The sequence below is a fragment of the Microtus oregoni genome, unplaced genomic scaffold (assembly GCF_018167655.1).
Source record: "Microtus oregoni isolate MIOR12 unplaced genomic scaffold, Mior012 000028F_ref0000031, whole genome shotgun sequence".
NCBI lineage: Eukaryota > Metazoa > Chordata > Mammalia > Rodentia > Cricetidae > Microtus > Microtus oregoni.
Genome location: NW_024543087.1, coordinates 17,936,284 through 17,956,520, shown reverse-complemented (window position 1 = coordinate 17,956,520; position 20,237 = coordinate 17,936,284). Strand labels below are relative to the sequence as shown.

Genomic DNA, 20,237 nt, shown 5'->3' with positions numbered 1-20,237 from the left:
TTTCATAAAGATGGGGTAGAAAGGACAATTGACTCAAAGAAACTGTAGTAGGTAGTTTCAATGAGAATGACCCACATATGCTCATATATTTGAATGCTTGGTTCCCACATTATGGAACTGTTTGGGAAGGATTAGGAGGTGTGGCCTTGTTGGAAGAGGTGTGTCACTGGGGGTGGGCTTTGAGGTATGGATCTCACTCTCTCTCTGCCTGCCACCTTAGGATCAGGATGACACTCTTAGCTACTGCTCAAACACCATGCTCCATGCCACAATGGTCATGGACCAACCTCATGAAACTGTAAGACTTGCTTATAAGTCTCCAATTAAACGATTCCTTCCATAAGCTGCGTTGATTATGGTGCCTCTTCATAGCAATAGAACAGTAACTGAGACATAAATTTTCTTTGAAAATGCCATGGGGATACCAAATATTTTGCATACTAATTAAAAACAAGTTTAAAAGAAGAAAAACATGGAAGGAATGCCTGGAATATGTAGCTAATAATAATAGGTGAACAAAAGATAAGAAGTAGTAAGAATTTCACTTTCTGCCTGTTGCTTCCCAATGTGCATGACTGTGAATCACAGGTGGGATGTCTGGGATTGTGTGTGTGCTCTGCTTGTTTGTGGCAAGGTGTTTTATGAGGGAGGCTGTGTCTTAGTCAGGCCTGTCCCCTCTCAGGAAGCTGACTGGATAGCTGCTTGTGCTTACACTTGTCACTGGGGGCTGTGGCCAGGGCTGGACATCCTTACAACATTCTGTCAAACGCTAGTTAGCCAGTACCATCTACACAGAAGAAATGTCCTCAGGCCCCTAACACTGAGGGCAGAAAGAAGAAAACTTACCGAGGGACCCTGGAGTCCCCTCCGACCTTCCATTCCCTGGAACACCAAAGGCAAGGCATCAGTCAGTATCCAGACAGACACAGGGTCCCTGAGGTAAACCCATCTCTCCCATTCCCAATCATAGAAGGTTTCCTGGGAACCTTGGCAGGGCATTTATGGGATAGATGGTAAGCCACTGTAAATGTCACTGCAGCCTTGCCCCAGTCTAATTGCCTCTGACAATTACCAAGTGGACTATTTGGAGGTCTGGATCACCCTGAAGAGACTGTTCTCTCTCCATGGATGCTACTGATTAGGTTTCTCACAAAAAGCAAGGCTGTTCCCTCAGCTCTGTCTATACTTCTCTGGGAGGGAGTTCGTGTCACTAATGCAAGTGACAGGGATAGAGACGAGCCAAGCAGGACAATGCCTCAGGCCCCAGACCCTAACGTATTTTCCCCAGTCTACAGCAATAAAATCTGCTGACATTACTCTCACTGAAAAAGCCATGAAACACTCTCAACTACCAATCCACATTGTATGTGGTAACCAACCACAACTGTTTTAAATCACATTTGTTCACTTATTATGTACGAATTATTTCCAAACTGCCACTTTCTCTCAGCTGCCCAGGTCCTGAAGTTCCTTAAGATAAATCATAAATCAGCCAAGCAAACATCAGCTCCACCAGGAATTAGACTTTTAAAATACCCTCTGGGAGAAGTTACTAATAGTAATTCGTCAGCTCTTTGTCTTTGGCTATGACTAGTTGATGCTCTTGACATAGGAAAATAGAGACGATAAAAAGTAAGCCACCGTGGAGGATACTGTTGCTATGACTTCACGGTCTGTCTCTATGAAAAAGCCAGGAAAGGGGCTAGAGAGGTGTCCTCCCAGCTGAGTGTGCGCAGCTCTCGCAGAGGACACACACCAGGTGGTTCACAGCTACCTGTAACCCCAACATCCCCTTCTTGCCTCCATGGGCATCTGGATGCCAGTGCACATACACATGCACACGCAAATAAAAATAAAATAATAAAAATGAAAGCAATGATAAGCTGGTCACAGTGGTACATGCCTATAATTGCAGCATCTGAGACGCCAAGGCGCAAAGACCTTGAGTTCAAGGTCTACATAGTAAGTTCAGTGCCAGCCTGAGCTACACAATGAGAGAGACCCTCTCTCAAAAAGAAAGGAAAAGAGGTAGGTAGAGAAGAAAGGCTGGAAGGAAGAATAATGTTTATTCTGTATAATAGCTTTGCACAAAGTTGGCCTTACAGGCAGGGCCTCAGAAACAGCACATTCTCAGTTGGCATTGGTGGCACACACCTTTAATCCCAGCACTTAGGAGGCAGAGGCAGGTGGATCTCTGTGAGTTCAAGGCCAGCCTGGTCTACAGAGCTAGTTCCAGGACAGGCTCCAAAGCTACACAGAGAAAGCCTGTCTTATAAAAAAAAATAGAAATAAAGTAAGGAGAAAAGAAAGGAATGAACGAAGGAAGGAAGGAAGGAAGGGAGAGTGAGAGAGAAATAGCCCACTCTCTTGCCTTCAGCTCCATAGCTTTGTACCTGGATGTCACAAAGCAATCACACATTAAACCTCACACAGTGGTTGGGAGCATAGACTCTGAAGTGAGATGGTCTCAGCTCAAATCCCAGCTCAGTCACTTACTAGCTATTGTGGCCTAGGGCAAGTTCCCCAAGCCGCCTTGATCTGCTTGTATATAATGCGGATATGATGATAATAATCCACCTGGCAGGGAGCTTATGAGACTTCTCTAAATGAGTATTTGGGAGTGATTGAATCAGGAGCTGCTAGAAACGGATGACATATTAGAAACAAATGCCATAAGGACTCTTTACAAGGGGGTCAGCAGGAGGCCACAGTCCAGGCCCCTTGGGTGGCTGTCAGTGCGCTGAGCCATTGTTTTAGTGACAGCTGGTGTGATGGTTAGCTTATGCAGGCTGAAGTCACATGGGGAGCCCATGCCTGCTTCTGAGCTGTTTACCCTCCAGTATCCACTTAAGATGCTCTGAGTCTCATGACAGAATTCTGGCCTGCAGTGGAAATGTAGGGGAGAGAGTAGAAAAGCCCCAGATTGCTTAACTCTGAACATGAATATGAATGTTGCCTTATTTAATTGCAAAGAAAAGAAGTTACAAGGCTGGAAAATGGGGAAAGGGCTGAGGCCCTTCTGTCCTTATAATGATTTAAAAGGCATTGACTAGTGTGTCCAAGAAGTAATCTCAATCCTGCTCCCCAACATCTCTGTTTGTAAAGCGCATGATTTATGGGTCAGTTATAAACCTATTTCAAACTAAAATCCCTTTGCTCTTGAGCCAACAGATAAAATTTATCTCTAAACTGTAACACTTAGCTCATCTCGCTGCTCGGCTGCTTCCACCAATTACATCTTAATCTTCTTGAGTTAGGAAGGCACGGTCCCCAGGGAATGGTCCCAAAAGCATGGGAAGCCCAGCCCCTCTGGCTTGGGATCTTTGCCATTCAAGATAAACAAAGGCAAGATGGGCTAGAAGGTAACCTCCCAGGGAAAAGGGCAGCAGACTGATGCCTTCAAGGGATGAGAAGACTCCAACACTCAAAAAAGGAAGCCAAGGATTTTCACACCCTCTGAACAAGCCCAGGGCTCTCAACATTCTCTTCTGGTATCACGTTCATGCCGAGTGTGAGATAGAGGAGGTTTTAATACAAACGCCATCTCTGGCTGGTGTGGCGGGGTACACCTGCAATCCCAGCACACAGGAGGCAGGGACAGGGGAATTTCCTGCCAGTCGGAGGCCAGCCTGATCTACATAGTGAGTTCCAGGCCAGTCAGGAGTACATAGCAGGACTCTTCCCCTTCCCCTGAGAAAAATAAATAAATATCATCTCTAACTTCAATAATTCCCAAAGAGTAACGCAACTGTTTCGTGGTTGATCCTTAAAATTTAAAGGGAATCAGATATTCTTTTTTTGGGGGGAAGCTTGATATTACATGATGCTGTAAGCTACCCCAGGGCTCCAGACTGCCCATGAGTTGGCTCTGCTAGCCAATGTCTGTGAGTCCATTCAGGGAGAAGCCATTTGTGCTCTCACTCCCTGTCAAGTGTAAAGAGATTACGTCTACCCAGTCCATAATAGTCTGGCATAGCTGCCAGATGCTAAGTTGGGAGAGGAGAGTGTGTGTGTTCAAGTCGTTGGCTCTCTTCAAAGGCGTTTGAAAACACCTTGAAGGTGGAGAGGCAAAGGCAGATGGCAGCAGAGCGTTTCTCAGCCAGGGATGATTTTTGCCTCCCACACCCAACCCGCTTGAGACATTGGCAGTATCTGAAAAGACATTTTTGGATGTCACAAATGGGTAAGCAGAAGAGCAGAGTTTGGGGGTGTTCTTAATCATCTTATGAGGTGCAGAACAGTCCTTTGTAAGAAAGACTTCTCAGGTCCAAAAGGTCAGCAGTGTTGAGATTCAAGATGCCCGCAAATATACCAGCCACAGATAACCCCACGCCTCTGCATCCATCACAAGGGATAAGGAGGGGAAAAGTATGTGATACTCACCCTGCTTCCTCCAGAGCTAGGACTGCCTTGTGTCCCTTTCCACCCAGTTCTCCCCTAGAAACACAATAATTCCCCAAAATTGTAAGTCAAAAATAGGTTATAAGTCCTCAGTACATAATAAAGCCATCAACACAAAACATCAAATGCTGTCAAGACAGCAGAATCAGGGAGTCATGCCGGAGCCATCCTGCAGAGAAGACACTGTTGGTGGGATGGCCACAGAAGGACAGGGCTGACAACCAGGGTGGGGTAGCAATGCGCCACAGTCAAGGATGACAAATGAAGAATAATGCCACTTCCTTGAAAATTAATATTCCCCCCAAAGTATATCCCACTCCAGACATGCCTTATCCTCTTTTAACTGTAGTGACTTGAACAATGCTTGTTCACACACCATGTTAAACGTATTTAGCTCGAACACAGAATTAGTCAATGTCTCTATGTAACATAGACCCAATTACTTGGCTTCCTCGGTCTCCTTTGGCGCCCTTCTGGCCTTTGATGGTGCTGTCTCGTCCTGGTTTACCCTAGGGGATGATTTCAGAAATGTTTTAAAATCCAGAAACATCAGAGTGAGGGAGTTCATTCCTCGGTTTGGACACAGAGCTTTGCTTTAGAGCCCAGGCTGGCCTTGAACTCAAACCGATCCCCTTGCCTCGGCCTTCTGAGTTCTAGGACGACAGGTGTGTGCCCCACTCAGCTTCCTTTTTCTCTTCCTTCCTTGTGTGGTACATGGAACTAAACCTAGGGCTTTGAACCCATCAGGTAAATCTCATATCACAGACAGAAGATTTTTGAGATGGGTTCAGGCTGTCTGAGATCCTCCTATCTTAGCAACCTGAGTAACTGGAATTAGAGCCTTGCCACCAGGTGTGCCCTCTCTCTCTCTCTCTCTCTCTCTCTCTCTCTCTCTCTCTCTCTCTCTCTCTCTCATAATGGTATATTTAAGTGTTAGAATTCAGCAGTTCTCAACCTGTGGGTCTCAACCCTTTTGGCAAATCTCTATCTCTAAAAATATCTACATTAAAATTCATGACACTAACAAAATTACAATCATAAAGCAGCAACAAAAATAATTTTCTATATAGGGGGAGTCTCCACAACATGAAGAACTGTATTAAAGGGTCGCAGCATCGAGAAGGTTGAGAACCACTTGGCTAATTCAAGCTAAGAGATGAGGTGTAAGAAAAATCTCCAACTTGAACTCTTAAAAGTAACATTTGCCCAGTTTGAAGGCAATTTGGTGGCTAAAACAGGATTCTGAGAATATCAGCCATGCAGCAACTTCCCCTGAAATACGGCTTCACTGAGGTACTGGCCATTCCCTCAGGCTGGAATGAAAGCCTCCTGCAGTTGAGTCTGAGAGGGAGAGACTCTCATGGGGTCGCAGCTCAGTGGAGAGCACTTGCCTAGCAGGCACAGGGGCCCCGGGTTGAGTCCTGATGCAGTTAAACCAACCAACAAGCATGCAAGAAAGAAATCAAGGTCTGGGCTTCCCAGTGAGAAATCTGACCATTAAAATGAAGGAAGCGTTCAACATAGGAAGTCGGAAGTCTCAACACACTGTGAGAACGCCCCTTTCTGGGCTTTTCAGATTTGAACAGATTTCCCCCAAATACAAAAGCCCTGGGTAACAAACACCTACTGCCCCAGCTCCCTAGGTCCTTGCCTGTACTTGAGTGGAGGTCGCTTAGCGGAATGAGAGAAGAACTGTGCTAAGACGAAACTCAGAGCTGAGTAGGGTCTAATCACTTACGGGATCCCCAGGGAAGCCCTTTGCTCCATCTTCCCCAGGGGCACCTCTGGAACCTGGGCTGCCCTGAAAATAGAGAGAAAGACAGACAGACAGACAGACAGACATACGAATAATTAATAAATAAACAAACAAGCAAATAAATAAATAAAATGAGCCTCCATGTTACCCTGTAGGGGATTTTTATAATGGCATTAAATATCAAGCAGTGATATTTAATCAGATAAACTATTTCACATTTTCCTGCCTCCTCAGGTGCCCTTGGACTTTCCAAGATCGAGGGTAAACCATGACCAGGCTAAAACAGGAAGCCCTCTCATGGTCTAGCATAGTGTTGTCCAATGGGACTTTATGGCAGCTGGGAAAAGCTCCAGGGCAGTGGAGAAAAACTCCATGGTGGCCACTGCTAGAATGCAGGCATCTGTACTGGCCTGCTCCTTGGGGTCCCAACAGGATACATCCTCAGCTGCAGCCACTAAGAGTACCCCCTATGCAACCTTTGCCAAGTTCCCTCTTAAAAGGTGGGCCTTGCCCACCTCTCCTCTCTTTCTCTCTCTGCCCACCTCTCCTCTCTTTCTCTCTCCGCCCACCTCTCCTCTCTTTCTCTCTCTGCCCACCTCTCCTCTCTTTCTCTCTCCGCCCACCTCTCCTCTCTTTCTCTCTCCGCCCACCTCTCCTCTCTTTCTCTCTCTGCCCACCTCTCCTCTCTTTCTCTCTACCCACCCCTCCTCTCTTTCTCTCTCCGCCCACCTCTCCTCTCTTTCTCTCTCTGCCCACCTCTCCTCTCTTTCTCTCTCTGCCCACCTCTCCTCTCTTTCTCTCTCTGCCCACCTCTCTCTTTCTCCGCCCACCTCTCCTCTCTTTCTCTCTCCGCCCACCTCTCCTCTCTTTCTCTCTCTGCCCACCTCTCCTCTCTTTCTCTCTCCCACTCTCCCTATTTTGTCACTCTTGTTCCCAGGGCCCGGTCTCTGCCCCACTCTCTGCTCCCTTCTCTGTCCCTTTTCTCTCCTTGTCCAATAAACCTCCTGTGTGAGCCTTGTTGCATGGCGTGACTTCTCTTTGCAACGTTTTTAAATGAATTAGAACAGCCACGAACCATCTTTGGTAATGCAATACTTGGAGTTTGTCTGATGAAATGGAAGGGTGGAATTTTTTACTACAGTGAATTTAAATTTAAGCGCTTTCACATGGACACCGACTATCCTAACTGGACGTTCTAGACAACTTATCACACATGGACACCGGCTGCCCTAACTGGACGTTCTAGACAGTTAGCCCTTCTGATGCCCATCAGAAACCTCCCCAGTGGTTTTATTTATTTATTTATTAAAGATTTCTGTCTCTTCCCCGCCACCGCCTCCCATTTCCCTCCCCCTCCCCCAATCAAGTCCCCCTCCCTCGTCAGCCCAAAGATCAATCAGGGTCCCTGCCCTGTGGGAAGTCCAAGGACCACCCACCCCCAGTGGTTTTCTACTGTCACCCCAAACAACTTTCCAGTGAAATTTTCCCAGGCCATGGTCCCTGGAGGCATTTTAACTGATTTTCATTTCCTGTTTTCCTACATTGGAGCCAGGGTTGCAATGGGGCTAGAAGGATTTCTAGGAAACAACACTAAGGCAGGCTTCACTCTGTATAACATGAGGGTGACTTCTTATACCCACGTGCCCACTTGTCCCACCCGAGGCTGCCCCTGCATACCCTTAATATGCCACGTGTCTGCTCCCTTTGTGACTGCCTTATTCGAGGTTTCATCCCATCTCACCTCACTTACTATGGACTCTTCATCTTTCCTTTTACCCATGACAACTCCAACAGCCTCTGCACTACTTCCATATCATATTTCTAAAACACAAATTTAACTGCCTTCTGCTTAAACCCTTCCCAAGCCCCCCCACACACACACACAAACACACACACAAACACAGAGTCTAATGGTTCACTGGAGCTATCCTAGCCTCTTATTGAAATCCATCTTCTTCCACCTGAACTCTGTTCCTTCCAGGCGGGGCACCTGACATTGCTCCATACCCACTTCATGTGCTTGCTTACCCTCTCTCTAGAATGTTCTTCCTCTACAGCTGCCTGTACCTTGCTAACTGCAATGCATGATTGGCTTCAGGAAGACTCCCTAGACACCCCCACCTCCAAGCTGAGTAGGGTCAGAAGGACCCCAAGTGACCTCAGCCGTTTCTGTGTACTGTGGAGTCCTTGAGGATGAGGATTACAGTGGTCCACCCCAATCTCTGACTCCCTGACAAATAATTCAGTGTCTGGAATATTACAGATATTCAAAAACATTTGATAAATAAATAAGTAGACCAGTTGGGATACATTACAATTAGCAAAATACTTCACTCTGATTTGTAAGTCCAGGGCACCCAAATCAACTTTTTCATTCTTTTTGTTTTTGATATCAGGAAAGAAAACAAAGACCAAGCGTGTTTGTTTACAGACTTCTGAAAAACATAACCACAGAAAGACGTCACACAGTGGATTTTCTAGCTGAATATTCTTGAAAGCTACATAGTAGTTATGGTGGTTTGAATAAGAAACTCAGTGCCCCTGAGGATCATATGTTTGAACTCTTGCCCCTGCCCCAGTTGGCGGGGCTGTTAGGGGAAGTTACGACACCTTTAAGAGGGGGAACTCTTCTGGAGGAAGCATGTCACTGGAGCCTGGCTTTGGGGGTTATAGTCACTCTCTTGTTCCTGTTCCAGCTGCCATGCCATGTCTTCCCACCGTGAAGACTCTATCCCTTTGGACCCATCAGCTAAACAAAGACTTTCTTCTTTAAGTTGCTTTTGGTTGAGGAATTTTGTCACAGCAAGAAAGAAGGAGCTAATACAGTAGTCTGTGTGCCCAACACCAAAGAGTGGCGTCTGTTTGTTGGCCACGGACTTTCATTGCATGACTGGGATGGTTAATTTTATCAACCTAAGTTGAAGAAATACTTAGGACACTAATGAGACACGCCTCTGGGAGTATCTGGGAGGGTTACACCCAATCCCAAAAAGTTTACACTAAGGAGGGAAGATCTGCCCTGACTGTGGGCAACTCCATCCTAGGGTCTGAAGTCCCAGGCTGAATAAAAAGGAAACAGGAAGAAAGGGCTGAGCACTGGTTATCCCTGTCTCTGTTTCCAGGCCAGGGCCATGGACCAAGACTCTCCAAATACCATGTTTTCCCCACCAAAACAGCATTCCTCTGAACTTTAAGTAGAAATGAATACTCTCTCTTAAGGTGCTTTTGTGGGTGTCCAGGTGGTTTTGGAGGTGTCTGGGTGCTTTTTTGGGGATGTCTGTAAGGTGTCTTTTGGAGATGTCCAGTATGTGTCTTTTGGGGGGGTGTCTGGAAGGCATCTTTTGGGTATGTTTAGAAGGTGTCTTTTTGGAGGTATCTGGAAGGGTCAGGCATTTGACCACAGTCAGAAAAAATGCTAAGTAAGTTGGCGGTGAAATCAGCTGTCAATTTTATCCCCAACTGCGAGCCCAGCAAACAGGGCTGGATCTGTCACCAGGGAAAACTTGATTACAGAAAAGAGTTACCTGAGAGCCAGTGTCACCTTTTTCTCCCTTTCCCCCACGAAGTCCATAAAATCCCTAAACAAACATAAAACAAAACCACATTTGGAGAAATCGACCTCATAATGGCTTCATGATAACTCAAAGAGAGGAGACAAATGGCTTACATCTTCTCCATCCAGTCCATCAAGCCCATCTTCTCCATGTTCTCCCTGAGGGACAACAGACAGTGGTCAGGTTCGCTGGTGACAAGACCAAAGCAGTCAGGGGGGCTCTGACATGTGCATGTCAAGGACTGAATCCGTGCTAGGAGATCAAACTCGACCGAGAAACAAATACCATACCTGGGCTCCAGAAAATCCTTTGACGCCCTGCAAAAGAGTAAATATCTGTCACTGCAGGGCCAAAGGCAGAACAGGGATTCTAATTCTGCAGTTGGAGAGAGACTTGTCTTGCATTATCTCTTTAATTGCTTCTGGCTACACAGTCATATAAAGGTTATGGGTGTCACAGGGGACAGGAAGGTGTCACAGAGGACTGAGCACAATGAGCCAGGAGAAGCTTACCTTTTGGCCTCGAGTCCCCTGACATCCTATGATCCCTCTGTCTCCTTGAGGTCCAATTTCTCCTCGTCTTCCCTAAAGGGTGAATCCAGACATGTATTCAAAGAGATACTTTTACAGGAAGCTGTCAGCAGTGAGCTTTTGGAGCACTGAGCACAGCTTATGTACGGTACCCCCAACTTTAGGCAAAGCAATTCCTCCAATGAACATGGGGGGGGTCTTAACTTACAGGGTCTCCATCCTCTCCCCTGTGTCCTCGGCTGCCTTTCAGTCCTGAAGAGCCCTAGGAGGCAAAGAGAGGGGAACATTTAACATCCTCAGCAGATCAGCTCATGAAGTCATTGGGCATTCCTATCTGGGACCTCCTTTGACTGCTGGGTAGACTTTGTGCCAATAGAGCCATGAGTTGGGGAGAATCCAGCATCTTCAGCTGCCTTTTTCCTTGGACTCATCTCTGAAGCCCCTCTGCAGAAGGACACCCTCCCAGTGACCCAGGAGACTTATCCTAAGAACCCTCTCCTGGATGAGAAGCCACTCCCATAACTAAGGGATTCACAAGGAGCTATGACCACCAGTTTTTAATATGTATTTTTTGTTTTAATTATGGGTATTGCTGGCTGGGTTTGTATCAACTTGACACAAGCTGGAGTCTTCAGAGAGGAAGGAGCTCCAGTTGAGAAGATGCCTCCATAAGAGTGGGCTGAAGGCAAGCATGGAGGGCCTTTTCTTAATTAATGATTGATAAGGGAGGGAACTGAGAGCCCACTGTGGCTGCTGCCACCCTGGGCAGAGAGTCCTGGGTTTTATAAGCAAGCCATGAGAAGCAAGCCAGTAAGCAGCACCCCTCTATGGCCTCTACAGCAGCTCCTGCCTCCAGGTTGCTGCCCTGACTTCCTTCAGTGATGAACAGTGATGTGGAAGATAAGCCAAACAAACTCTTCCCCCAAGTTGCTTTTCATCATGTTCATCACAGTGATGGGAACCATAGATTGTCTGTATGTGTGTGTAAGATAGCAGATGCGTGTGAAGTCCAGAGCAGGGTGCGTGATCCCTTGGAGCTGGAATTACCAATAGATGATGTTAGCATCTTGATGTGAGTGCCAGCAACTGAGCTCAGACACTCTGGCAAGCCCTGAGCCTTCTCTCCAGCTCCATCGCTGACACCTCCAAAGGGCCTATTCGACTTTCCTCTGCTTTTCTGAGAGCATTATTTAAACTACGTCACTTTTCTCTGAGCCTTAGGTTAGCTGCTTCTGCTTTGTAACTTAACTTGTAACAAAGATCGCATCGAGGTTTGTTGCCCCCTCCCCCACAACACAGATCCTCGCTGCGCCCCCGAAGCACAGTCCTGTTGACATGCAGGAGGAGAGTTCACAGATGGAAAATGACAGTTCAGCAAAACATTCTGTATAAATTATCCTTCAACAGTGACAGGCAAAATAGAAATTATCAGCAAGTATTCTCATCGATCTGTTTTGGATGGAGGAGAAGACTCAGTGGGCGAACACATCGGTTGCCAAGCCTGATCTGTGTTAGATCCCCGGAACTCACAAAGTGAAAGGAGAGGGGCTGACTCCTGCAAGTTGTCCTCTGACCTCTGCAGGTGCATCATGGCATAGTCATGCCCACCCCAAGTCAATAATTTAAGCCCTTTTGAAATATTGAGGAAGGAAAACACAGGCTAAAATCATTAAGATGAAAATAAATATGTTTATTGCAAAAAGTCCTTTTGTCGTGAGACCTAAAACCAATCTGAAAATGCATATAAACTGAATACAATAGAAAGGCACAGTTCCGTTGCTACAACATGAGCTTGGTGCAGTATTTTTTGTGACATCTCTACAGTCAGCACCTAGGGCCGAGAACTGGAACATTGCCAGTCACAGACACTGGGCCACCCCATCGCATGTCCCCAGAACCCACTACCACAGCCCCCCTTGGGAGTGCACTGTTAACACGTAGGACACTACTTCCTGCATTGTGAAGATATCTCATTGCTTGTATTCTCAGACAGGAAAGCTTCATTTTAATAAATAGAAGCCAACCTATATATGCCCGTGCTTTGTCTTATCGGCTTTCTCTGGTAATTACTGCGTGGGTAGAAATTCATTCATGTTTTTTAATGACTGTAGTTCATTTGTTTGCATTGACACAGTCTTTCATTGGAAATGCCATCATGCCTTTTCCATTCTATTGCTGCATAATTGATCTTGGATAATTTGCTCTTTTATTTTGCAACTCAATCTCATTTATCGTTGAGAAAACCCAGCTCTCTCCATTTTAACACCTCTCAGACCATCTAAAACAGATTTAGAAAGTGTAAATTACAAACCCAAAAAGCAACCTCACCAGGGACACGGAAGAAAAGGGGGAACTGTTCTCAGTGGCAGCATCAGAAGCGAGCCCTTCTGAGCCCATTCCTAAGCTGTGGAAGTTACACAAGATACCCAAGGCAATTACATTTTTCTGGAGCAAAGGTCGCAATGTCAACTATTCAATTTCAGCCTCACTCACGACAAAGCAAGGCATGCTAGAGAAAAGAGGATCACGATCAAATGGCACCTTGGAGGCTTGGAGTCCCCGGGTCCCTTGAGGTCCTGGAATCCCTGGACATTTACAAAATGTACAGCAACAAGCCCTCTCTGCGATGTTTCCCTAGAGAGAGGGGGAAAAAAATAGCCAAGGGGGGTGAGTGACAATCACCAGGGATTTTCTTTTTTTTTTAAATTTATTTATTTATTAAAGATTTCTGTCTCTTCCCCGCCACAGCCTCCCATTTCCCTCCCCCTCCCCCAATTAAGTCGCCCCCTCCTCAGCCCGAAGAGCAATCAGGGTTCCCCACCAGGGATTTTCTTACATAAGAACCCTATTCAGACATATCATAAACCACCCACAAACCCAGGCTCTGTCTTTGGTGGGTGGGGGGGGTGTGATGGGGCAAGCAATAAGAGGGCTTTGTGACTTAAACTGCAGAGAGGACACCTAGCCAACAGATTGTGTGGGCAATGTCTCCTCTCAACAGAAAACAACCTCAGTTAATAGGAAGGGCACCAAGCACATGCATGGCCACAGGCCAAGTTGACTTGAGACATCGATTCCTAGTTGACAATCTCCTGGAATTTCTGTTGCATAAATTATCGGGGCTTTTCAATAACATTAGGGACTGATTGATCTTTTGGTTCCCTATACTTCCATTCTGTGATATGACAATGAATGGAAGGACAGAAAAAAAATTATTGAATGCAAATCAAAACTTTAATAGCACAGGATGTTCAGGTGACAAAGGCAGGCAGATCACTCTGAGTTGAGGTCAGCCTGATCTACATAGAGCATTCCAGGCCAGTCAGGGATACACAGTGAGAGTTTGTCTTAGATAGGTAGGTAGGTAGACAGACAGACAGACAAAAGTCTCTAATGTTATATTATCTCATATGTAGTAGGATGGCTAATATCCAAGAAAGGAAGGAGTGAGGGAGTGAGCAAAGGAAAGAAGGAAAGAAGTAGAGGGGGAAAAAGAAAGTAGCAAAGAAGGGAGGTGTGGTATTTGGAATATATTTGGCTCTCAAAATCTCATTAGAAGGTGTGACTTTTCAGAGGTGGCACATGCCTTTAATACCAGCTCTCAGGAGGCAGAGGCAGATGGATCTCTATGAGTTTGAGGCCATCCTGGTCTACAAGAGCTAGTTCCAGGAAAGGCTCCAAAGCTACAGAATAACCCTGTCTCAAAAAACCAAAAAGAAGAAGAAGAAGGAGTAGGAGGAGGAGGAGGTGGTGGTGTGGCTTTGTTTGAGTGGATGTAGCTTGTTAGAGGAAGTATGTCACTGTAAGGGTGGACTTCGAAGTTTCTTGTGCTCAGAATACCACCCAGTGAGTCGGTTGATTTCTTGTTATCTATCTATGAAGATATAAGGACTCTCAGCTCCAGCATCACATTTGCCTGCATGCCACCATGTTCCCTACCATGCTCCCTGTCATGCTGATAATCTACTGAACCTCTGAAACTGTAAGTGAGCCCCCTTAATTAAATGTTTTTCTTATAAGAGTTGCCATGATCATGGTGTCTCGTCACAGCAATAAAAAAACCTAAGCAGGAGGAAACAAAATATATCAAGTGTCCAGAAAGATGTGGGGAAAACAGAACTTGAATGACATGGGAAATATTAGCTGTGTTCCTCAAAGCCCTAAAAACAGAATTATCATATTCCATAACCCCACTTGTGAGTAGTACATACACCAAAGAACTGGATACAGAATTGTAAAGAGATATTTGTTCATATGTGTACATCACAGTATTATTCATGGTAGTTGAGAAGTAGAAAGAAGCAACCTAAACTGTCAGTTGAGAAACAAAAAGATAAAGGCAGTGAAGCAAAGAAGGGAATGCTGTCACATGCTACAATGTGGACGAGCCTTGAGTCATTACATTAAGCCAGTCTCAAGTTGAAAACATTTATGAACAGGAAGTTAAGCTGGGAGTGCCAGGTTCTGCAGGGGTAGGGATACAAAGAAATCACATTGTCAATTGTGGGTTTACAGAGTTTCTCATAAAATAAAAACTTTCTAGAGGTCTATTGGACAGCAACGTGCACATTAGCTACTATAGTGGTCATTCTTGATTGTCAACTCAATAAGATTTATCAGAACCATAGTAACAAACCTCTGGCATGTCTGAGGGATTTTCTAGATTAAGTTAATTAAGGTGGGATGCTGTGGAATAATCACTCTGTACATTGTGTAAATTATGCTGTGACTGGTTTAATAAAGAAACTGACTGGCCAATAGCTGGACAGGATAAGGTTAGTTGAGAAAACCAGACTAAGGACCCTGGGAAGAAGGGCAGAGTCAGAGGAGTTGCCAGTAAGATATGGAGAAGAAACAGGAGGTGCAAGATGAAAGAGAGGTAACGCCATGTGGCAGAATGTAGATGAATAAAATGGGTTAAATTGTAAGAGCTAGACAGTAATAGGCCTGAGCTATTGGTTGAGCATTTATAATTAACACTGAGTCTCCCTGTCAGTTACTTGGGAACTAGTGAGTGGGAAAGAAAAGTCCGCCCACAGTGGGAAAACCCACACTAAACATAGGCTGTTGTAGCATCATTCCACAAGCTGGATAAAGGAGGAATTGAATTACAGCAGCATTCACCCTCTGCCCCCTGGCTGTAGATGTGGTGTGACCAGCTGCCTCAAGCTCCTGCTGCCTGGTTTCCCCATGATGATGGACTGTACCCTCCAATTTCAGGTGCAAACAAACCCTTTTGGCCTTAAGCTGCTTTTGTCAGACAAGTGACTAATACAACCATACACTGTATACTTCAAATTGTTGAGATGGTAAATATTACATTCTAACCATAATAATAAAACCCAAATGTAGTTTTTTTTTTTAAAAAAGTCAATTTAGCTTCACTAATAACTTAAGACATGTCAGTTACAATGCTTGAGAACACTGGGGGAAATATTATGTTAAGGTCTTTTGCATATTTTAACATCCAAAATTGGTGTATTTAAGTTAATGACACAAACAACAGCATTCCAACTGGATTCTTGTGGCACTTGAGATAACTGACAACTCACCAGATACTGGGAAAGTGTCTTGCCCAGGTCTGTCATTCCAATGGTCAGGTGAGTCCTATAGTCAAATCCTTTTCCAAATTCAAAGCTGGAAAACTCATCCTGAGCCAATGCATCAAGGGACACCACCAATAGAGCATCCAGTCCTGTTTAGTAAAAACAGCACGTGTGAAACCAGAGGGTTCATCCAACAGAAGAAATTCCACTTAGTAAATGTCATTAAAAGAACCAGAAACAGAAAAGGAGAACATCAGAGGAAGCCAGATTCTCAACATACAAAACCCCAACAGCAGACTCCCCTGGATTTCTAAGAACACTCAGGTCTCTGGCTTTAGCATAATTCCCCCAAGAAAAAACATCCCAGAGAAACTATTTACAAATCAACTGGAAAGGGCTGTGGAATATTAGTTTAAGATGTGTTACATTCATTTATCCTGTGGAATATTTGTTTAATGATACAAAGATGTGTGGCATTCTTTTACGTTGTATTTGTTTAACTCTGTGAAGCTGTGCTACTTTGCCTGCCTAAAGCACCTGATTGGTCTAATAAAGAGCTGAATGGCCAGTAGCAAGGCAGGAGAGAGGAATAGATGGGGCTGGTGGGGCAGAGAAAAATAGGAGGAGAAATCTAGAGTAAGAGTGGGGAGCAAGAAAAGGAGAAGAGGAGGATGCCAGGGGCCAACCACAGAGTAAGAAGGTAAGAAAGTATATAGAATAAAAAAAGGTAAAAATCCCAGAGGCAAAATGTAGTTAAAGAGAAATGGGATAATTTAGTTAGAAAAGCTGGCTAGAGCTGGGCGGCAGTGACGCACGCCTTTAATCCCAGCACTCGGGAGGCAGAGGCAGAAGCAGGCGGATCTCTGTGAGTTCGAGGCCAGCCTGGTCTACAAGAGCTAGTTCCAGGACAGGCTCTAAAGCTACAGAGAAACCCTATCTCGGAAAAAAAAGAAAGAAAAGAAAAGCTGGCTAAAAAGAAGCCTCGCTAAACCAGGCATTCATACATAAGAATAGGTCTCAGTGTATTTATTTGGGAGCTAGCTGGGTGGTGGACCACCCCCCCTCCAAAGAGTTAAAAAAAAAAACAGCTACAGGAAAGAAAGCACCAGCGGAAAGCAGTGTTCAGTATCTCACACCCACTCTGATGCAACTCTCGGGCATTCAAATGTGATTCTTAAGAAATACATTATCTTTGGGCGGGGGGGGGGGGTTCTGAATTTTCTGGAATACCTATTAGCAACATTTACCTTCCAGGAACCCAGACTCTGGGTGATTCCTATCTTAGCATATTATTTCAGTCACTCATTCTCTCGTTCATTAATTCATCCATCCTTCCATTAAGCATTTGTTTCTTAGGAACTTGTTGTGTACCAGTTGTTGTACTGGGATGACAAGATGAGGAGCTCAGGCACATTCTTCCTGTGTCAGAGTTCATGGTGTGATGGATAAGATGGACAGAATCAGAAAAATCTGAGCTCTCTGGAAGGGACCATTAGGGAGCAATGAAAGCCTTGCTTGAGGTGATACTTCCGGCAGTCTTGGGAGACTATGGGAGGACAGTCTCGGGGGACTATGGGAGGACAGTCTCGGGGGACTATGGGAGGACAGTCTCAGGGGACTATGGGAGGACAGTCTCAGGGGACTATGGGAGGACAGTCTCGGGACTATGGGAGGACAGTCTCAGGGGACTATGGGAGGACAGTCTCAGGGGACTATGGGAGGACAGTCTCAGGGGACTATGGGAGGACAGTCTCAGGGGACTATGGGAGGACAGTCTCAGGGGACTATGGGAGGACAGTCTCAGGGGACTATGGGAGGACAGTCTCGGGACTATGGGAGGACATGCCACCATGAAACTGCCTCCACCATGCCTTCCCCATCATGATGGACTGTATCCCCCCAAACACGAGCCAGAATAAACTTCTCCTTCCTCAACTACTTCATATCAGCAAACCAGCCTCAGTCCAAGCAGCAGGATGGGTGTCTATAGGGGTCACAGGTATAAACACTTGACTACAGCATCGCAGCATTAAAGGAAGAAAAGTGGGGATCAAAGGACTTCACACAAGTCACCAACATCATCTTCTGCAAATGGCTACACCGGCCCCAAGATCTAGAACACGTGTGGCAGAAACCTGTTCCCACGCTCCATCTCCAGTGTCTGCATTTTCAACTCATTACCTGCTTCTCTGAGCCTGTCCGACTGCTGCTCCAGCATGGTGATGCTTTCACCCTGGAGACCATCTGAGAAGATAAGCATCACCTACAGAAAGAGAGAAGGAAAGAGGATGGTAGCAAAGCCAGAGATGTAACTGGGCAAGGAGGAATGAATGCAGGAAGGGGAATGGGAACAGACGGTGGTGAGAATACCTGGCCCCTGGAGGCAGATTTCTCCTCAAACACTTCCCAGAGAGACTGCAAGAACTGGGCGTTCAGATGAGTTGGGCCACGGACGGTGACTTGCAGCAAGTTGTCGAACACTGATTTCTGGTAGATTTGGAACTTGGCTGGGAACTCTTGGTCACTGTTCACCGTAAAGGCCAGGCTCACCTGTGCCTCTGCGCCTGCTCCACAGCTCACCCCTCTGATGGAGGTGATGTCTGCTAAGATGTTTGGGAGGTATGATTCTAAGCGGGGATGGCCCTGGAACAAAGGCTGGCCCTGGAGGTGACTGGAAAGGTCAAATCCAATCACTACATCCACAAAGCAATCTGGTAACCAAAGAAACAAAGTCATGTTAATTAGTAAACAGGTATAAGGGGGGAGGAGGATCGGAGAAGGGATTCTGTCATGCTATAGAGTTGGAGTCCCGGGGGGTCTAGTACCCAGAGTATGTTCCAAAACAAAGGTACTGGCTACTCTACCAATATAGACTGTCCCCTTTCATATGCAATAAGTTCCAGTAGTTATCTGCGGTTCAAACCATGGTTCAGGTTCATTGTTAACAGCTTTATATGTGGGGTGAATTCTCCTGCTTTTAATGATGACATATTCTGATTCATAGGATCATAGCATGTTACGCATTTGAACCGTCCTGGGGATTTCTCTACGCCTAGCAGTCACAAACACAAAGTTCTGTAAAGGTTAGGTGGATAATACAGAGATGTCAAATGGCCAGGGAGTGAAGAGAGTTATCTGGAGAGCAACCCGAACCCCATGTCTGTTCACGGTCAGCAACAGCTGAGAGTAGCCAAGCGGCAAATGAGGCCCCAAGTTGTTAAATCCCGTTTTTAAATCTATATTTTTAATGCAAAGTCTCCAGCTTGTAAGCGCTGTCAACTAATTTAACACGTTCCCCCAGCTAGACAGAACGAGCAAGTTGCATGTTGGATCCCCACTGATCCTTGCCAGTTGTCCCTTTTCAGACTAAGGGACTCATGAATACTGTGGCACTGTTCCAGAGTTAGAACTCTGGCTTTCTAATTCCAGAGCCAGGGTCCTCCCTCTCTCTCTCTGCCACTTCCCTCCACACAAGTACCCAAACAAGGCAGGAAAGATCTGGCGCCCTTAGAGAGACTGATTCAGGCTGTATGGGGGGAAGCAGGCTCGGGCATCACAGCTCTGAAGATGGCAGAATGGGGGTGTTACTGCCCATGCACAAATTCCACACAGTGAGGAACGCATGCTGCCATGTGGCTTTTCCAAATCCCAGCGCCAAATGCACAGAACCTGAGTCCCCTGTGGCTACTGCCAGCTCCACTGATCAGTGGCATCCCTGTTGGATGGATCACTGTTTTGTTGCCCTCACACCCCTGCCAACCTGATTCCTCTACAATATCCAAGAGGCCTTTGCAGCCATTTGTGTTTGTGGACTGGATAATCTGTAAAGACAACTGAAATTTTTACTATGTTACAATCATATAGGTGTTATTCTTCAAAACAAAATAGGGCCGGACAGATGGCTCAGGAATTAAGAGCACTTGTTGCTCTTGTAAGGGACCCAAGTTCAGCTTCCAGCACCCACAGCAGGAAGCTCACAACCATTTGTAATTTCAGTTTCAGGGGATCTGACACCCTCTTTTGACATCTGTGGGCACTGTACCCACATGGTGCACACACATACATGCGGACGAGTCCCAGAGGAGTTGATACCCTTTTCTAGCTTCTAAAGCCCCTGCAGGCATGTCCACAGACATGCATGCAAAAAAAGCCCACCCATATACAAAATTTAAAAATAAAAATAAGAAAACATCTGCTGTATACACACACATAAATGTATACACATACACACCATATACACATATACACATACACACTCAGTCCTTTACTAGTTTAGCAATGTTGAAACAAAATTTTAATAGTAAATGTTCATTTTCTTACATCCTACTGGATGAAGGACATTGTCCAGAGGACTTGTAACTAAAGAAGACTGAGCTTCAGTACTGAGAGGAGCGTAAACTCTGGATGGTCGTGAAGGGACAGGGATCCCTACCCCCTCATGTTCTATACC

General features: G+C 45.6%; 1 protein-coding gene across 1 annotated transcript in view; it reads right to left on the bottom strand.

Moving 5' to 3' along the window:
- The window catches only part of Col6a5 (collagen type VI alpha 5 chain), a 94,558-nt gene that overhangs the window by 54,448 nt on the left and 19,873 nt on the right, over positions 1–20,237 (bottom strand). Inside the window, exons 8-20 of the mRNA XM_041677339.1 lie at positions 18,158–18,498; positions 17,969–18,050; positions 15,794–15,936; positions 12,783–12,875; positions 10,450–10,503; positions 10,224–10,295; positions 10,002–10,028; positions 9,825–9,869; positions 9,682–9,735; positions 6,140–6,202; positions 4,845–4,910; positions 4,384–4,437; positions 847–882 (exon numbers count right to left, since the gene is read on the bottom strand). Coding sequence (XP_041533273.1) covers positions 847–882; positions 4,384–4,437; positions 4,845–4,910; positions 6,140–6,202; positions 9,682–9,735; positions 9,825–9,869; positions 10,002–10,028; positions 10,224–10,295; positions 10,450–10,503; positions 12,783–12,875; positions 15,794–15,936; positions 17,969–18,050; positions 18,158–18,498 — 1,130 coding nt within the window. The remainder of the gene's footprint in view (positions 1–846; positions 883–4,383; positions 4,438–4,844; positions 4,911–6,139; positions 6,203–9,681; positions 9,736–9,824; positions 9,870–10,001; positions 10,029–10,223; positions 10,296–10,449; positions 10,504–12,782; positions 12,876–15,793; positions 15,937–17,968; positions 18,051–18,157; positions 18,499–20,237) is intronic.